At 39.2% G+C, this 20,500-nt stretch overlaps 3 protein-coding genes across 5 annotated transcripts in view; all 3 read left to right on the forward strand.

The window, feature by feature from the left end:
* The window catches only part of LOC128896056 (uncharacterized), a 24,137-nt gene extending 17,638 nt beyond the window's left edge, over positions 1-6,499 (forward strand). For both annotated transcript variants that reach the window (XM_054159199.1, XM_054159200.1), the window contains 7 exons: positions 315-554; positions 829-1,198; positions 1,631-1,811; positions 2,237-2,400; positions 2,738-2,941; positions 3,130-3,297; positions 3,977-6,499. In XM_054159199.1, coding sequence (XP_054015174.1) covers positions 315-554; positions 829-1,198; positions 1,631-1,811; positions 2,237-2,400; positions 2,738-2,941; positions 3,130-3,297; positions 3,977-4,569 — 1,920 coding nt within the window. In that variant the 3' untranslated portion in view covers positions 4,570-6,499. The remainder of the gene's footprint in view (positions 1-314; positions 555-828; positions 1,199-1,630; positions 1,812-2,236; positions 2,401-2,737; positions 2,942-3,129; positions 3,298-3,976) is intronic.
* Positions 6,500-6,985: 486 nt separating this feature from the next.
* Positions 6,986-9,066, forward strand: LOC128895829 (uncharacterized). Its single transcript, XM_054158767.1, has 4 exons — positions 6,986-7,181; positions 7,327-7,449; positions 7,548-8,073; positions 8,560-9,066. The coding sequence occupies exons 1-4, from the start codon at positions 7,039-7,041 to the stop codon at positions 9,064-9,066; spliced, it is 1,299 nt and encodes a 432-aa protein (XP_054014742.1). The 5' UTR covers positions 6,986-7,038.
* Positions 9,067-12,886: 3,820 nt separating this feature from the next.
* On the forward strand, positions 12,887-14,823 carry LOC128896057 (uncharacterized). 2 transcript variants are annotated; one of them, XM_054159202.1, is made up of 4 exons: positions 12,887-12,965; positions 13,204-13,348; positions 13,456-13,639; positions 14,182-14,823. In XM_054159202.1, exons 1-4 carry the CDS (start codon positions 12,962-12,964, stop codon positions 14,395-14,397), a joined length of 549 nt encoding a protein of 182 aa, XP_054015177.1. In that variant the 5' UTR covers positions 12,887-12,961; the 3' UTR covers positions 14,398-14,823. The 2 variants fall into 2 exon arrangements, with proteins under 2 accessions (XP_054015177.1, XP_054015176.1); XM_054159201.1 differs by lacking the exon at positions 12,887-12,965 and having other exon boundaries at positions 13,163-13,348.
* The last annotated feature ends 5,677 nt before the right edge of the window (positions 14,824-20,500 follow it).

The following is a 20,500-nucleotide window of genomic DNA, read 5'->3' on the forward strand; positions in this document are numbered from 1 at the left end:
ATTGTTCCATTTAATAAACTGCTGTACGTTGGTCCTGTGAAATTTTGCATATTCCTGCTTTCATTAATAGTAGTGCATTAATAGTGCATCAACTGGTACGATCAAGATAAAAATTTCATTTTTCCATTTAACAAATTGCTGTTCATAAGTTTTGTACCTATGGAATTTTGTATAACTTTACTTTTATTAGTACTAGTGCATTAATATTGCATCGACTCCAACAGTTCATTCAGTGTTGAGCTCAAGAAAAATGTCACAGCAGTCAACAGCGTATGTGTTTGATAGAACAAAGAGAACCTTTTCCCTTTTTGTAGAACAAAGACGAAGATATGAGGGAGCACCGGAAATTGAAGAACAACGAGTACTTCAAAACGTCCATACGACAGGTCTCGAGGAACGAGTACTTCTTCCCAGCGAATCAACTGTATGAATTCGGATGTATGGTGTCGGGATTTATCGAAGACTTTGAAACTTCAACCTTGGACACAGCCAAGTCGAACAGGATCTATGAGAACAGGACCCTTTGCGCCTTCAACCCAATCATAACGCACAAGGTAACACCCTCATAAATATTACAAACATAAAAAATAAAACTAGGATATAACCAGGTACTTTAGATCACCCAGACCTAAGAGTCAAAGTTCAAGAATACCTCTTCGCTTCAATTCTACTTCAGGTCTTATTCTACTTTAATTAATATTTGCCTTTGAGACTGCAAAGTTTCAATTTCCATTCCTCGTATTTGCAAAGCTTCCAATTGATATTTACATTGGACTGATACAAAAGGAATGAACTTTTTGCATTGATTTAAGTTTTTTCTTCGGTTAGGATAACGTCAGTCAAACGATAAACCATCACTCGTACAAATCGAAGCTGAAGAGTCTCGAAGCGACTGACGAGGATCGCGATGCCAAACGAAGAAGATACTCGTCCGAAGAAGTAGCATGGGCCGAGGACAAGTTTCAGAAAATCACGTGCGGAAACCCTGATCTGGAAACCGAGAGAATCGTCCTAAATCTACCCCTGTACAATTACTCGTTGAGTTCGGAGCCTTACAGGATCCTGAGCACCGAAGAGTGCAGCAAAAGGTGCATCGTCACCGCACCCCGCACGGAAATGTGTTCGAACAAGGACACAGTCGTCGAATACAACGTGAGCACGACCTTCTGGATGTACTTTGCCATTAGGGTATTTATCAGTGAGTACAGGTCTTTCTTACGCGATTTAATTAACCCAGTTATGACTCATGTTCTTACCAAGAGGATTTAAAATCTGTTTCGAATTGACACGTTGACTGCCGGACTAATACTTGTGAAAAATATGAGTCTAACACTTCGTTTCTATACAACTAAAACTTATTTTTATCGAATATTAAACTGGTACTTATTTTTCGATCTTCGCTAAAATGAATTCTGCGCAGATTTGTTTTCTTTAACTTTTCGTCTTAAAAATTGATTGATCGATTGATTGATTTACTGTCACCTGTGTTGTAAATAAACGACTTGTAGTAAGACATTTTTTTGGAAATAGCAATAGATAATTCAGCCATATCTGGGTTAAAGAAACTAGCGATAACGAGAACACTTCTAGTATACTTAAAGAATAATCCACGGATTTATTAACTTTGCAGGTGTCATCGGTGGCACCACGTTCGCCATGTTCGAAGGTGCGGTGATCGCGATACTGAGGGAACAAAAGGCCGACTATGGCCTTCAGAGAATTTATGGCAGTATAGGCGGTATGATATCGTCGCCACTTTCTGGACTCCTTATCGATTACGCGAGCACCGGCAAGAGCTACACGGATTTCAGGTAAAAATTCGGAATTGTACTTTCCTAATAGGTACATCTTTCTCATTCACTGATGCTCTGTTTATAATTACTTATCAAACATCTTAACAAATTAATTTGGGTTTAATCAGTTGCACTTTATACATGTATTTACATTCCGTGAGTCGTGTGCGATTGGTAGAATTTGGAAGGGTTCGACGCCTGGTCGTCCCTGTTTTTCTTTTTAGTTCCTAATTTTCATTTTGATTTATATTGAAACAATTCACGTAAAAATCTGAATGTTCCATAAGGGTCTGTGTTAAAATAACAAAATTTTGATATCGCTGTTCATAAAATCGAGATGGTCGATTTAAATCGAAATAGGCTCACATGATTCATATGTATTTAACCCTCTAGAAACTTACGATCATGACACGACAATTACATTAAAAATTGTATCTTCCCAGGCCTGCGTTTTATCTGTACGCAGCGCTGAAGCTCATGTCCGGAATATTGATGCTCGCCATCAACTTGGAATTCAAATCTCCAGCTAGCAACATCGTTCGCGACGTTTTTACCGTTTTGAGGAACATAGAAGCTGCCGCTCTGTTCATCGCCTGCTTCATCCTAGGTAAGAATGCACTCTTAAGAATCATAAAAGATCGTAGATTTCCTAAACGCTCTTGGACGTAGCGATGAGTGTGCGAAAATGAACACAGACCTTAAGTTGCGCAACCTTCGTTATTGCTCGTTTCCGCTAGTCTTTGACACACCGAAATTGCAGTGGCATTGACATTCCACATCGATATCGCATCATCACGTGAACGTTTAAACGGCACGTCTTTCGGTGTCGATCGTTCTAGTTAAACCAGACATTTTTGTGTATCTGAATTCTTTACGTGACTCGAGTTACGCGACGTTCGATCGGTGTACAGATGAGTTTTATAACGTGCAATTTTTTCTTATAGGAACCGCTTGGGGCTACATCGAATCGTTCCTGTTTTGGTTGATACAAGATTTAGGAGGATCAAGATCACTCATGGGTATCACCATAACCGTAGGCGGTATAGCCGGTATACCATTACTGGTCCTATCTGGCCCAATCATATCAAAGATCGGCCATGCCAATGTACTTTTCATAGGCTTCATTTTTTACGCCATAAGACTCTGTGGTAAGCATCCCTCCTCCCTGTTAGATCCGATGATCTTGATACTGTAACAAACATGCTATTCTTTTTACCATAATTTCTATGGTACGATTCAAATTTATCGAGTAAACAGGTCCCTTTGTCCTGCCAAAATCGTCACTAGATTCGAAAAATTTGAAATTTTCGATATTCATGGTTACTTCTTTTCGCAGGCTACTCGTTGATATACAACCCGTGGCACACTCTCATCTTCGAGGCATTAGAATCTGTCACTTTATCGCTTAGTTTTACCGCCGCTGTTACTTACGCAGCGAAATTGTCCACCACCACCACTGACAGCTCGATACAAGGACTTTTGGGCGGCGTTTATTATGGAGTCGGTTAGTGATCGATTAAATCTTACTTTACGCATCCTCTGACAATTTTTTTATTTAACGAGAAACGATGCCAGGCATCAATATTGTCGTCATGAGCTTTAGCCTTGCGTACAGATAAAATCAAACTTGAAATATCACCCAACTGTTACACGTCGATTTTTATGAAACCTGATAAACAGGTAGAGCATTGAAAAACATTAGACACGTATTTTTTTATATCGCCTAATATTCGTGTTCAAGGGGTGAAAACTGTCCCCGAAGTTGTGAACGAAATACCTATTTAATTGAACGTCTGAAAAAGCAGAGATACATAAAAATAATTTAATGTTAGCGCCACCTATTTCTTGATACCATTCATATTTAGTCCATGTTGTTGTTCGTTAAAAACCAAATATTTTTTGTACTTAACGTTTTCTTTTATCTCTGCTAGTTTTTTTTAGGAATTTAATTAAATAGGTATTTCGTTCACAACTTCGAGGGTAGTTTCCACCCGTCGAACATGAATATTAGGCGATATAAAAAAAATACATGTCTAATGTTTTCCGGGCAACAGTTGAGTGATATATTGACTATAAGCCTAGAAAATAGAACTTTCAAGATACCAAAACAATATGGATGTCCAAAGTTGAACTCCAAACATTTCTGTTCCTACGATCAATCCATGAAACTATTAATATTCCAGGCAAAGGATCTGGAAGCTTGATCGGCGGTTATCTGATGAAAGCGTTCGGAACTCGACCAACCTATCGCATATTCGCGGTGGTAACTCTTATCACCGGCATGATGTACTACATCTTCAACGTGGCGTACCTGAAGAAACGTCCACAGGTAGAAGGGAACGACATCGTGAAGAAGAAGCCCAAGAAAGTGGAGAACCAAAATGGCGTGGAGAGCGGCATCATCGAGATAGGGCTGGAGGAGAAGCAACGCAGCAACGAGGAAAAGGAGAAGGGGTCTAACGATCTGGATGGAATAGACAATCAGAGCTTCGCGAATGAGCAGGAGAACACGAAATTCTCGAAGGAAGAAGAGAGACAACCCGCGAATAATATCGAACTGGTAAACAACGCGAAGAACCTCAATAAGATCGAGAAGGCGGAGGACAAGAGTAGGAAAAAGTTTGACGCGAAGAGGATCAACAAAACGGAAACCGACGAACGCGATCGAGCGAAAGATAGTTTTAAACAGAACGGCACGACTAATCCAAGCTTCGAAAGCGACGATCAAAATCGATCTAACGTCACCGTCGAGAGCCAACCTAACGACAAGAAATGAAGTTCCTCTAGAGATCTCGATGCTCTTCCCTTCGATTTGATTTCTTATCGATAATAAATCAATTCTCAATCAAGCAGAGTGTTACAGTCGTTGATAAAATTACGCTAGAGGCATGAAAAGAAAGAGTTTTCCGTATTAAACAGGCTTGTTTCGTTGTTTAACAAGTTTCGAAACGCCTGTGCTTTCCTCTGTGTTTGCAATCATTTTATCAATGGCTGTAAATGAAGCAATAACGATGAAGAAATAATGCGATGGATATTTCTCATCGTGCCTCCTGCTTGTACAAACACTGTATACTCATATCTAGTTCAAGATTGCTTGGGTAAAGATAGTACTGCTCGTGATTGTTAGAACAATACTTTGTCTCACTTTTCGTAATTATAAGAAGAGATGCAAGTTTTTAAAATAAAAAGATATACGATCATTACGTAACGCATTCATTTTTTCAAATAAAATTATGTTTAAGGCTCGTCAAAGAAATATTTCACAGTCTAGATTGTTATAGGTACACATCGCTGTACCAATAATTCAGAAAAATAATATTAAACATCTTAATATGTTCGTTCAGATAATTACGAGCGTACTTTACGTACAATTATTGCGATCGATAACCACACACAATCACGACCATAGTCTATACAAGCGTATCTGTATAATGAAACTAGTTGTACACAATGCTCTAAAATTTATTTATCCGTTATTCAAAGGTCGGGTTACACTTTAATTACCATCGTGCATGTACTTCACAATGTCAAATATCGCGTTACTTTTGTTAAATATTTTTTTTTTTTAGTATCGAACATGTAGCGACGTAACGATTCCAAATGTAAATGTAACATTTGCTTTTTAATGTTTAGGGTAACGTTGACTCTCTATTTTGTACACTCTTTTGTTCATAGATTAATATAAAATAAAGACAGCGTAGTTTCTACGTTTAAAGGAGGATATCAGATATTAAATAGAGTTTGATGTAATTTTAATAAGCATAAGTGTTAATAGAATACGTTGAAACGCATGAAAAGAGTATATTTGTTATCGTTGTTGGAGCGTTATATATATATATTTTTTTTTCTCCTAAATAGTGTAACGTGAATGTAAAAATACGAGCGTATCGATTGACGCAAGTTTCGCAGATACTGTACGGTTGTTTAATAGTTTATATTAACACTTTGAGCCCGTCGATGATACTCTTACCACGCATTGAAATCACCAGACCGGCGTTTATATTAATGCTAACACCGCGGGCTCGTTATATGGAACCTAACTGCTATCTAACGCTGGTACCTCGATCGTGTGATCTTCAACTTTGTTACGTTACAACGTCGAATTTCACTTTCCTTACGATCTGTAAAAATAATAATAACTAGACAGGGAATTTTTATGCATTTATAGGAGATTCGAATATGTTAGAAACTACAAAACCTGCAGGCAGTATGCAATAATATAAAAAAAATATTGAAAGTAAAGTTTGCATTATAATATTTCCAGAATACAATAAATTCCGATTTAGGTTCGATTTTTCTAGGTACGTTCGCGAAGATTTTATTTTGCATAAAGATTCGCAGTCTAATAATAACATCGTAACTTTCATTCGATTAGACTCTGAGGAATGGATAGAATGCTTACCATTACGTGATAAAGTCAATAGTTTAGTCGTCACACTAATCGATCCTGATCTTGTAGGTACTATACAAAATACGCACGACAATGTCCAATCTGGACAAATATACAAAACGCTCGAAGTTACTAAACGATGAAAAGCTAATGATAGTGCTGCGAAAGAACAATGTGATATAATTATGCGGGAAATAGCGCGTAATTGCGAGCCTCGCACAATGTACATTCGTAAAGGGGATAATTATTAATTATCCTCCGTTCGTGGATTCATAGTTTCAATGGAAAAATAAAAGGAACTATAAATAAGTGAAAACACTTCCTTATTGCCTCAATTATTTCCTCTGATAGTGATACGTGCATCGTAAATCAAAAGCAACGTAAAAAAGCTTTTCTTAGTTATTGGGTGTATCAGGAATTTTCCGGTCAAGGACATAACGATCATTTGTTTCCTTACTCGGCACATTTCGGTATGCAGGAATCCTCGTAACGGTGTGTTACAGTTTGTGGAACAGATTAGAACGATTTTGTCAACCCTCGTTCGAAGCCATTAGCACCTTCGTGCTCGTGGAAGATGTTTTGTCTGTTCGCGAATCTATGCAACGTTGAAATTAATTAAAACTAAGAGAGATTAAAAAGAAATCGTGACGTTGGACTCGAATATTTTTCCATTAATTATTATAAAGTCGTTAGGTGGAGAGAATGGAAGCTAAGAAACAAGTTAAATACGAGGATATTTAGAATCGGAGCTTGGACGATACATTTACAGTTTCTCGCTCGGCAGTTACAGTTACGAGTCTATATAGCAGACAGAGTCGGAGTCCCTCGATCATTCATCTTCAAACGGCAGACAAGATGATGCCTGTATTAATTTCGCTTCTTTTAGTGGACCTATCAACCGCCACGAGTTTGCCAGAAGTGATGTCATACGCGAAAGTATCGCGAAACGGCCAGGAAGAAACAGATAGTAGCAACGACCAGACCTCGTGGATCACCAGGTTAGATTTCCTTGTTTAAAAATAAAAATAACTATTTAATCGCTGTTGAATTCGATTTACAAATACTGGTAGCTCGAAATGAAGTTTTCCGTTACAAATGGCAAAATAATTTTCCACCGTTCACGTTCAGAATGATCTATCCGAGCAATGGAACCCAAGACGAGGGCAGGAGCATCAAACACATCGCCATCACGATGTCACCAGTTTACATTGCGCCGAAAATTCCGAAATTGCAGAACGGGGAAGCTGCTAATTATTCACCAGTAAGGTACAGAAAAACATTTACGACTACTTCATTATTCAGAGGTGATGAAACGAAAAGGTGTTCGAGGTAGCAAAATTATTGTACTTCGATTTGATTGATAGATACTCGACGCTGGACCACGAGATGATAGCAAAGTTAAATTCGAAGAAAACAATTCAAGACAGATACCATCCGCCATCGATCATTTCTTTCAAGAATAGAGGTCCTGCAAACGACGCGAAACAAGTCTCGAGACCTATTCGTCCACCGAGTGGTCCACCGAGTGGTCCACCGAGTGGTCCACCGAGTGGTCCACCGAATGGTCCTCCGAATGCTTCACCAATTGGCCCACCAATGGGACCACCAAGTGGCCCATCCGATGATTCTCCCAGTGGTCCACCCAGTGGACCACCTGATGACTCTCCCAGCGGTCCACCATCTTCGAGCAGCTTCGACTTCTCTAAGCCAATATTCTCGGACAGCTACGACTACAAACCACCAGACTATTTCAACAACAAACCGAACTCGAAGCCGTCGGAGTACCTCAGCGATAAGCCGATTGCCAAGCCACCGGACTACCTCGGCGATAAGCCGATTTCTAAACCTCTGTCGATGAACGATTACCAAGACTTCGACACGAACGACAAGGTACGTTGTGTGCACAAATCATGAAAATTACCTCGGAACGTTGGCTGCCAGACTAAAACTCCCGAATACCTCTACAAGATTAACATTTTGTCTCGAGTAGTTGCCTCTTGTAGTATTTTATTTTTTAACCCCTTCAAATTCACAAATCATATTCAGATTTATTTTTATCGACGCTTTTGGAATTTTCCTTAACGAAGAGTCCTGTCTTCCATTTATGGACGACTAGGGTTTTCACCGAGGAATAAATACGTTAATCCTGAAAGTGAGGTGTTGGGAAAAACTATTTGTAGATTATATTATTATTATTAAAAATTATATGTAGATTTATAGATTTCGTCATCTATAATTGTATAGAAACAAAATGTTAGCCTCGTAAGAATTTTCACGATTATTACTTTGGCAGTCAACGCGTTAAATTTATCCTGCAATATTATTTTAGAAAACTTTCATAGCAGCAATGTCGTCTTGGCGACTCTTCATTTTCAGCCTCCAGACTCCTACAAACCAGACCCTCATTACAACTCTCACGATCACGACTCCGACTACCCCGATTTTCCATCCGATTCGTCTTACAACGGCGACACACCACCGAAACCGATCGAGTACTCGGGCCACCTGGACCATCCTCCTTACAGCGACGATCACGATTTCCACCACGAGGTGATCTACGATCACATACCGGAGTACCACGAGCACGATCACACCGAGCAGCCGGAAATGAACGACCAGAGGCTCGACAAGAGGCCCTACTCTTATTACTACATAGGGAAGAAGCTCTGGTACGTTCCATTGTACTTCAGCATCTACTTCATCATCTACATCGCGGCCCTGGTGCTGAAGAGCATAGCCAGACACAAGATCACGTTCCCCAATCATCTGGCGGAAGCTGTCGCGCACTCCAGATCGCACATGGACTCCAGCTGGTGGGATCTTACGGGACGGGTACTCGAGGGAGTGGAGAACTTCGCGGAGAAGTATGGATTGGTTACATAGAATAGCGATTGATTAACTTCTTTCACTTGTGAGACGAACATAGCGATGATTAGACCTACAAAAATTGAACCTGAATAGAAATTTATTTGACTCTGCAAATATTATAATATTGACTCTTCTTTCAATGTTTTTTATATTATTTTATACTGTGTGCATTTTATAGTTTTTGCATATAGATGATTTCCATTTGAGAAATTTATAATAGTATGAATACAAGCATTGTAGGCATCGAAACTACTTTAAGAATGGGTACGTCAGTCTTGACGAGAGCAAAATAATTGTTGTCGTTTCTTTTATTTACTCACTGCAGAGGATCTTTGATGTTTGTTTAAGCTTTCTGCAACTCCAAAGTATCTTTGATAGTTTAATAACGTCTCAGAGTGGTCTCAAAGAGAGTTCCACCCCATTTCATTCGCTCTCCTACTGTTTTTATACGCGTGTATCTGTTACATAACTTTACTTGCTTAAGCTTGAGAATTACTGTGCGGAGGATGTACTTTGTATGTGTAAATATTATAGTTAAGGGTTTTGTAAATATTCTCCTATGTATTATTTATTTAGAGAGTATGGAATTAATAAACGACCAATCTTGAAATGTGATAGGACACAGTATTGCTTGACCTACCAAATCCTTAGCAGGAATCTATAGGGCGAGGTGATATTAACCCTTGAAAGCCTGATTTTCCAAATTAAATTTTTTTTTTAAATATTTGATTGAATCAAATATTAAAAACAAACCTATTACAAGTGTGAAATTCGATTTAAAAGTCTGGTATCAAATTTGAAACTTAAGGTATTTAAGGGTTAAAAATACTAACTTCATAAATGCAATACATATGAATCTCTCACCATGACTTCTCACTTAAAAGGAAGGATCCTCTCTATCAAATAGAAATCGACACAGTACTGACTACCTTTAAAGTTCCTATCGCACAGGGGGTTCACCCCAGAAATGAAACAAACTTTGTGTATAAATATAATCTAAAAAGTCACCCCAGAAATGAAACCAACTTTGTGCATAAATATAATCTAAAAAGTCATGATAAATATTACGGAAAACGCGTACTGGAGATGATTAAAGTAAGGACCTATCGCAATTCTCGTAATTCATTTCATATTGCCCCCGCCACCGAAAAAGTTAGTTTAATTTTAGAACTCGTTTTCCAAAGAGGGTCCTTCATGTGAATCCTCGGTAAGTGGTGAATGCCGTCGAGCCTCGACATTGTCACGTTCGTAAATTCCCGAGAAACGGGCGTATTCGGTTATAGCTGCTTCTTACCGTCGCGCGAGGAGTCACGGCGCAAGTTTTTGGACGGATAACGAGGTGGAATTTGTCAGTATCGGCAGAATCGAAAGAATTACAGTCTCGCATTCCGTTTCGACCAATTACGCTTACCTCGTTCGGATCTCATCCTCGGTTTTCCTTTCACGTATGATTCCACGATTTCAACGCGCACCGAGAATACCAAATATCGTTTCATATTACACTTTCGCGCATCCTGGGTATGCATAATGCATTTAATACATAAGAATTCCCCCGCGACTTCCGATAACCGTCCAACGAAGAAATGGAACACCCAACGCGCCTCGACGCCATTTGCAATTCGCCTTGCGAATCTTACTGTGGAATTAACCCTTTCAGACCTGAATTATTCTTTTTTTTTTCTCGTACCAATATAATTTTTAAGGTTAACTTGGGCTAAAATCACTATGGAAAAAATAAAAATAAAAATCCTGATAGTGTAGTTTTCGAGGAAAACTGGTCTTTCTTAATGTGCAGAAATAAGAACATTCGTCTTAAACGATAGTGTCGATAATGTATGAGTCTTATGTGTCCTGAAGTGTGGACGCCAAGTCTGAAAGGGTTACTGGATTGCTCACAAACTTCATCGTTAAAAAAATAAAGCTAATTCACCAAACTTGACAAGACTGACGAATTTATTTCACTTACGATACTTGTAAAGTAAAAGACACTATTGTTTGTTGTAAAATGCAAGCTAACGCAAGCTAACTTGAAGTTATTAGACAGAAGTGCTAAACTACGTTAGTCTATCATGGATCGTTCGTGTCGATCGTTGGATCAATGTTGCATGCATGTATGCACAATGCAAGCAACAACGTACGGAGTTTCTAACTGAACTTACAACGCGCAATTGTACTAATTACCGCTGGTTTAGAGTATTATTTCAACGGGACTTGCTTAAGGAGTCGCTAATCGCGTAGCCTAATACCGCAGGAGGATGTGCCTCGCCTAACTGACCCGTTCGCGTTCCCATCGCCTAGATATCCCTCGCGGGGATGCTGGCAACATCAAAAAGTTTCATCGTGCACGGAGAAAACCTTCCGTTATTCGCACATTCAATGCTCGACACTAAACGGTTCACGTGTAAAACAGATAAACGCTCAAATTGGTTTGAAACGAAGACAATGCCGGACCATGGCCACGTTGTTTACCTTGCTAAAGGTCCCAAAAGTCAACGATACACCCGTAACGAGAAGCAAGTGGAATTTTACTGTGGGAACTGTGGTTCTCCAGACAGAAAGGCTATAATTGACGCGAATTACGCGACGCGAATTATAACAAAATACGTTTGACACTTTAAGTACTTGGAAACAGACTGCAACATAGAAAAAGACTTTTTAACATTAGTGTATATTAATATAGACTGATATTTATTTTTTACTTATTATTGCTAGATATATTTGATCTGTTTCTTCCAACCAACAACGCAGTTAACCCTTTGCACTCGAAGTCATTTTGCTGCAGAATGTGCTAAAAGAAACCATGTTGTATTAAATAATGTAGCACAGAAAGCATGTAATTTATTGTAATGCTACTTTAATTTATTTGTTCGTGCTACTTGAATGGAAACCTCCAAGGAAGTGTACGAATTTATCTTGTCTGATCCCTACCAAAGTCTTCTGGACTTCCAACGTCCCCTGAGAGGGGACATTCGAGTTCAAAGGGTTAATAAATTCCACGAGGTAAACATTGTCGATCGAGGACAGTGTCGTCAAAGCTACTACGACGTAGTTTCCTGTAACAGAAGGTAAAGAATAATTTAAATTTCTCCATACTTTTAACTCGAATCTCTTTTGGATGGTGGTATAACTAAATTGACCTCGACTCATCTATTGGAAGTGGCTAAGATACATAGTGTCACGTCTGTATGGGAACAGGACGATGAATGTAACCGTCGATGAAAGAACGAGAATGAACGAGGACATTTACTTACCTATAAGCAAATTTCTGTCTGAAGTGTTTCTAGACGACGAAACGATACGTAAGATCTGTAACAATTAGGGCTTTTAGCGTGGCACGCTGGATTTGCTTAACGTTCCTGCTGATACAGTTACCAGTGCGCGTGAACCGTGGAGTATGTTTGAACTGGATCCACGAATCTCTTCAGTTGCTCCTCAGATTGTATCACTGACGGTTCCTCAATCACGAGTCCTCGTCGCCGATAGGAAACGGTAGTTGGAAGTTCGATGCAGCAAGGTTTCATACGTGCTACGATTTCGATGAACTCGGAGGAATAAATAAACTAGTTGAGCCGCGAACAGTGATGGGCAGAATCTTGTTTGAATAAAAGAATAGAGACTTTGTGCACAGATTTATTCTAGTAGTTATTCCGCTAAACTTACGTTTCAACGTGAAGCATAATTTGATTGTAATTCGTGTTTAACATATAACTAATAACATTAGTTAAATTCTTTATCTGAATGAGAGTTTAGCCCAACTCTGAACGTGAATCGTCTTCGCAAAATTGTGAGATATGAACAAGAAGTGCTACGAAAAGCGTGTTCGCGAATGAGAGGAATAAAACGCCATTCAAACCGATTCAAACAGAGGGTTCCCTGACCAGTTTGCTGTTAAACGAGAAGAAGAGAAATTATGGGTACATACTCTACGTTTGATTATATGTCAAGATTATCTATTTTCATAGGCAACTATCGCAACAAAGAATTATTTTTTCATTGACAAATTAATCTTAGCGTTCAACTCGAAATAAATAATTTTAAGATACACCATTTTTACACCTGCTATCACAAGTTACCTGCTTGTCCTTACTGGACAAATTGTAATTATATTTGGAGATACAATAAAAGAAAGAAAGATGCATTGGGACATTTCAGACAGAATACGACCGAACTTAGTCTGTCGCTATCTTCTGCTGCTTCTTTGCGTCTCTGGTGCCGTTTTTCATGAGACCGAGACACCTCTGCGTAAGGATGAATTCGACAAAAATTCAACGCCCGTTACGGCCGTACAGCCATACAGGTAAGCCATTTTGAAACCCTCTTCCGCGAACCGTTCACCGAGTTGGTGCGCGGATTTAACGATGCTTAAACAAGATTAATCAGTGTTCTCTTCTTCCCAACTGTTAGACACCCGAGAATGTACCGGCGCGGATACCAGGAAGAACACGATTACGAACACGATCATCACGACGATCACATGGACGATCAGAAAGAAATGAAGGCTATAGCGCACTCCAACGTCGACTATTGGGGCGGATACTACGACTTCCTCATCAACGAGGGCAGCTACAAGTTCTGGGCTGTGTTTCAAGTAAGTTTCGATCGATTCTTCCCCTTCTCTTAAAAAATAAAAGTGGTGGTTGGTCTGTTTGAATATAAAAAGCAATCCTGAAACAAACATGGATTGGTGAGATGATAGTATAAGTATTGAAAGAAATGAGATAACAGAAGTATCCTTCCTAAATGTCTACATGTGGAAAATGGACAACAAATTTTTATTTTTTGAGTGGGCATGAATTTTCTGTGAGCATAGGAACGATATTTTGTCTGCGTTCAGACAGGAACTTTTAAAAAGACGGACTTTTCACCTCGCCCTACCAAGACTAATAATAATCATATCTACTTACATATGGGACCTCAATTAATAAACAACGTAATCCTAACGACTTAGTAATCAATAGACTGAGAACCTACAAAAATTGAAGCTAAATATAAATTTATTTTACTCTGTAAATATTATATTATGAACACTATTTCCAATACTTTTTTATATTCTTGCATACTGTGCCTAGTAATTGGAAATGTCTGCCACCGTTGTCAACCATTTTCTAATGCAAAACGTAACTTTTGCAGCTGGCCACCGCAGCCCTCCTCATCTACAGCGGCTTCGCAGCGCTTTACTATGCTAAAGTGAACCCTCCGACCACGGATGACGAGTTCGACGATATATTTCGTCGTCGAAGAAGACGAAGAGCACTGTACGTGTCTCCACGTGACATGCCTTTCTGCGGTTTGGACAGCGCCACGTTCCAAAGGATAATCGACGCCGTTTCCAAGGAAGTTCATTGACAAAGGGACACATTTCACAGAAATTTTCACCAAAACTCTATCTACGAATTCTGTGACTTTGCAAGGAAAAATCATCCGCAGCTACCCACGCGAGAGATTATTTATATTTATGAAATCGAGTCGGTTTCCGCAGAGTGCTTCGAAGCTTAATTTTTACGATTTTTGCATTACTGGAAATATCTACGGTTAAGTTGCAACGATTGCATTACACTTGGCGATTTGTATATATGTATAGCGACTGTGTGTATAATTAAATTAGTTTCATATTTTCTTGTGTCGAGTACATAGAATATATACCCATTGTTTAGTAACAATATTAATTAGTACCAGTCCTGATTTTGAACCGTTTGGGTCAAAGTTATCTTTACGTGGTTAATTCGAACCTATTATGTAACGCATTCATTATGTGCGAGCGATAAATTAATATTAATGACATAGTAATTGTACCTATGTAGAGGATAGCGATACTCGTATAAAACAACATTCTGTATCCTTTTTTTTATTTGTCATAATTAGATCAGGTGCGAAACATTACTGATACCTCATACGTTACTAAAATAAATTATATACAAGAATTCACTCAACGTCTTCCTAGGTGGATTAACACGGTTGATTGCCATGTCACCCAGAACTGGGACTTTACATTAAAGAACTAAAAATATTAATTCCGAAGTTAAGGTGTTAATAAAAATAAATCTGAATATAATTCGTGAACTTGGAGGGTCTGAAAAATGAAATACTATGAGAAACGATAGATAATCCAATTTTCAATTGCCTCGAGACGAAATTTTAACGTTGTAGAAATATTCAAGTGTTTTGCTCTAGCAGTCAACGTGTTAACGTCTAACTACGTCGCGTAGTTTTCGTTAAAAAAATTCACGTATATCGTTTTCGTGACTCGTTACGAGAACACGTTTCGGGAAAGGAAAAAAGGCGACGGGAGATTTTTGCAGCGAGGATCGCGCGCGGTCCAACGCGGTAGCAGACGCCAAAATGTATGCGCGGAAGGATCAAAACGTAATAAAAATCCCCCGAAAAAATGTCGACCGATAAATCAGCCTTGCCATCGTGGCCGCGTACGTATTCAACAGCGTCCATGCGAGTTTTATACGTGAACACTTGTGCGCGCGATATGCGCGGTTCAAGCTCGAAGGCAAATTTTCTTGTCGAACAGCGCAACGTAAAGGGGGCCCTCCAGCACATTTCGGTACGAACAGGACCGTATCTACGACATACCATCGATTTTTTCTATATTTAAAATCGCCAGAAATGGATTATTTCCATTTTAAGAAACTCTAGATGCATTAAATCCTGCAGTCCATTAAAATTGCAGAGGACTGCAGACGACCTCTTTATTTTACCCTCCAGAGACTCAATTGCTCCATTAAAAAAGTGTATACGAGAGATGATGACTAGTAAAACACCGATACACAGAGCTAGTCGTGATCTCAAGAACATTCGTTAAATTTATCTATCTCTATCTAGTTCCCGACAATTTTGTATTCGTTAAACCAAACTAAAATCGACCAAGTATTACACATATCTGTCAACGAAATGTTGAGATAGTAGGCATTGCTAGGCAGCTGCGTAAGAAAAAATTTTCAGCTGAGATTTGCTCGAGGGTGCAGAAACATTTCGCCAGAAGCCGGTCCATTTTATTATCCAGGTTCCACTTTATCGCCGAAAATGATTCAGGCGTGAAATGCGGAGATATTTCAGCGTATAGGACAGGTAGGGTCCGGTACGGCCCTGCAAAAATCACCCACTGCGACTTCGCCAACGCATTCCGCCACGTAGTCTGCTGCAAGGGGTACCTTCAGCAAAAGTACGACGATCTCATGCGGCCGGGTGCGTCCCGAGATGGGCCAACGAGCCAAAGAAAAAGGGGGGTTTGGGGTTTTTTAAAAAAATTTTTCAAATAAATCTCCGACTCGGGGAAACGACGGAGGATATAAAAACGACGTAAAAACTGTTATTTACAACGCGCATCAACGTCGATCGCCGATTCTCGCGGTCTGAACTCACCTCCGTAATGATACGCAATGATAATAGACGATTAAACGCGAGATCGAGACGGGCTCGCTCGCTTAAAACAATTACGGTTGTTGAGAAAGATTATCAACCCTTTGTGGGCTGCTTCCAGAGTATATTTTTACTGATCCATGGTAGAATTGTCGAATTGTTTCGAATTGAGTTTAGGAAAGTGCTTCTTGGGCTTCTTGGGCTTCCTTTCATGAAATTTATTGCATTATTGATATATTCTTTATTAATTTCCGATATTGACTGTTATTGTACTCTTTTCATCAAGGTGAAATGACAATTGAAAATTGAAAATTTCTTTAACCCAGCTATGGCTGAATTATCTTTTGCTATTTCTAGAAAGAATCTTACCACAGGTAGTTTCTTTACGAAACATTTAACATGTTGGTCCCCGTGTCACTCATATATATGTACATGTGACAGGGCTTTTTAATAAAGAAGTAAATATACATAAATTAATTGTGATATATAAGAAGTTAAAGAAAATAAGTACAAGTTTAATAAATATTCTTCTATAATAATTCTTCATTGCATTCTCTCTATCTACAGAAGGTTAGGGTTGCATAGCAAACATCCGAAAGTCCTAAAATCCTTTCAACGCCTCAAACACTTCTTCGTCAACATCTCGATCCTCTACGCACTTCCGTTCTCACGGGTAAGATTTATCTATCATAATTCTTTACTCAATTCCGTGACTAAAATTTCTTGTCCCTCGACTCCGTCAATTTTCGCGTGACTGACGATTCCCGTCGAAACGAAGCTTTTACTTAAAACACCGATGGGAAAAACGTACGGAACCGAAGACTCCTAACAATGACCAACCGACTGCGGGGCCGCGTGGCTCGCGATGCAGGAAGCGACTTTTAATATTTCAGATAAATCTCTGCCACGCGAAAAAGGAAAAAGGAAGTTAGAGGGGCCCCGAAATCGGAGCCCGCGGATAAAAACAGTAATTTATGATGCAATGCTTGCCAGCGATCGATAATTCTCGCGTTGCAAATGCAAGCGGACCGAGAGAGGCTCGGTTGCAGCTTCCTTCTACTACCGGCCTCCCTCCAGCTTCTCGCCGTTCGTTCCCTTTCTTCTTTTATAGTTAATGATAATAATAATAATAATAATGAGGCGAACGGGCGCGGACGCGAAGAGGGCGGGGTCGTACCGAGAAGTCGTTCGAAAGGGTGCAGCCACCGCGAAAAGAATTCATTATGACGCCGGATATCTATCAGGAACTTTATCTCGATGCGCGTTTAAGGTAGTTGCTCCGTGGATTTATTTAATGAATATTTTTCGCTTGATTGTTCTTTGGTTAAATATGAAGCGCATAAGCCTACTTTGATTTAAATTGACCGTGCCAATTTTATGGAAAACGATATTAAAGTTTTGTAATTTTAACACAGACTCTTACGAAGCATACAAATTTCCACGTGAAGCTATTCAATTTAAATCAAAATGCAATTTTGGGGACTTGCCGAAAATTTGATGTTGTTAAAATCGAAATTATGAACCATTTAAAATATAAGTAACAATTATTGACCGCGCCGTTGCTGAGATATAATTCATTAAAATCTGAAATTAATCTTAGTTGCGCAGTATCAGCCAACGTTATTGCCACGATAATTTCTCGAGTATCGCCAACTTATGTGTAAATATACATATCGATTTATTATGAATATGTGTGAGAGCAGTAAGTCTTTACTTTTACAAAAGTCCCCAGTGATACTTTTGAACGTGACTATTTCGAAACAACTACCTTAACAGGGAAGGGTGTATCGCCGATAAAAGTTTTATTTACGACCCGAGCATTGGCTTTGTGCCATACAGGGACGATTTCATGTAGCCAAAATGACAAGTTGAAGGAATGTTTACAGGATTAGCGTAGATCCCTGTATTCGCTCAGTTTCTAAGAGAAAATACGAAAACTTCATACAGGAAAATAAGTTTCGGTCCTGGATCTTACTACAAGTGCAACGTACACTTACACCTTGGGAAAATATTTAGTTAGTAATTAATTACACGGTGCACGACTTTCCAGATAACGGGGCATAAAATTACAAATCTAAAACGGTCGTTATAATTCAGCCATGCGGAAATCATGAAAGTATGTATTTATGAATTTTCATCAAACCCTTAACTCGTTGCAGTCTCGTAACAAGCTCGTCATGAATAAAATATTTAGCGATTTTCAACTGTTTAATTGAAAAGAACGCGTAGCTAGACTCATATAAAATATCGAGGCGCGCGATGATTAATCTTATCGTTCTTGTATTGTTCTAACGACGGGCAAGAAACGGTTACATCCAACAGCTGACAGAAAAATTCATCGGCGAGGGGTAATGCAAGAAAGGGAACCACGCGAGACGTAAAAATTTATTATTCGGCGGACCTACGTGAGAGTCATTTATACGAAGTGTATGATTTATCGATGCGTTTCGATCCGTTCTCAATGAGCATCCGATATCCTGAACGACTTTTTGGCTACGATCCAAGGGGACTGCGAGATCCCCGTGATTTGTGTGGCCATTTCGTGATGGTAATGCGGAATCCGCGATTAATTTCTTTCTGTTAGCTGTTCAAACATCCACTTAGTAACAATGAATCACCATCGAGGATACTTTTTGTAAGCGGAGTGTATTGAAAGCAATACTGTGTCTTATCGTCACGTGGAATGTAACGAAAGGAAGAGCAACGCTTTATCCCAGGGCAGATGAGGGCAGACGAAAATGAAACAGACAACGTTAGTTAGTACACTAAATAAGAACGAAAGAGGTACTTTTAACAGCGACTCGCATTTCGTAAGAGACGATCTTTCTAGGAGTATAAATATTTGTATAGCGATGATCACGTGAAATTCTAGATAAAATAAGATATTTATTGAATCTATGAACTAACTTAATCAAGGAACTGCTTCAAGAACGTGGTAATGCATGTGTAACACTATTAACCGGACGATGATACCGTGTACTACCACGCGTTGAGATCAGTCGAGCGGCGTTTGGATTAATTACGTACGTTCGCAACTTCCTTACACGATAACCAGCTGTATTATCGATACTTTACGGGCACCACACGTTACTCCTATGGTTCGCGACGACTCCTAACGAGAGTGGAAAGATCAGACTCTTGAAAATTGGCAGGACATGCAATTATTATACGTGAAATCTATAAATAAACAAGAATTAGGACCAAGGAACCACTACTAATCTCCACAAATCACAATAGACCACCTAATCTTGCACTGTACAAAATACGACATAATAAGACAGAAATATACATTGGAACCTTTTCTGAAGGACAATTTAGATGACAAGAAAAGCCACGATTTAACGAAAATAAAAGAAACTAAATTAATTGATAAGATATTGTAAAACAAACTACATAGTTGATGCGACGTTGAACTCATATAAAAGAAAAAGAATTTGGAATAAATTCTCTTTAAGCTTAAGTTGATATTCGATTGGATGAGAAAATGGATCACAGGAATTTATAAACTAACAAGTCCCTAAAAATTCAGAAGATTGATCCTTCAATGCGTAAATGTATTGTAATAGGAATTCGAAATTTTTAGAATGATATAGAATATAGCCAATCGCGTTCCGTTACGTCGTATGAATTCTCTTAAGTTCTCTTTGAGTTCTCTTTAAGTGAATGTCTCGTTTCTAGCGCTTCAAGGCAAGAGAAGCACAATTAATTCTCGTCGAACGAAACGAAATCTTGGAAAACTCCTTCCTGGACCCGATATTTCCGAAGGAGCACTCGGTAACTGGGCAACCGTTGAGCTTTATTATCTGGCCGCGGCTCTTAAGGCTTTAATTGGCAAGAAAGGAAAATTACAATGTACTCCGGGAGGAGCGGAGCGCCGAAAGGCAACTGCTGGCACCTATAAACAGACGTGAATTGCGAGGTCCGATCGGTGAGATTCAAGGGCTACGCGAAAAGGGGGATGAGGGATGTGGCTAAATAACAACGAAATGCCAGGACCGTGGCCGAAGCCGAGAGAACAAAAGTGGTCTGGCATTATGACGGGAAAAACGGCAGAATGCCATGTGGAATTCAACCGGCGCGT

The sequence above is a fragment of the Hylaeus anthracinus genome, unplaced genomic scaffold (assembly GCF_026225885.1).
Source record: "Hylaeus anthracinus isolate JK02 unplaced genomic scaffold, UHH_iyHylAnth1.0_haploid 5, whole genome shotgun sequence".
Classification (NCBI taxonomy): Eukaryota; Metazoa; Arthropoda; class Insecta; order Hymenoptera; family Colletidae; genus Hylaeus; species Hylaeus anthracinus.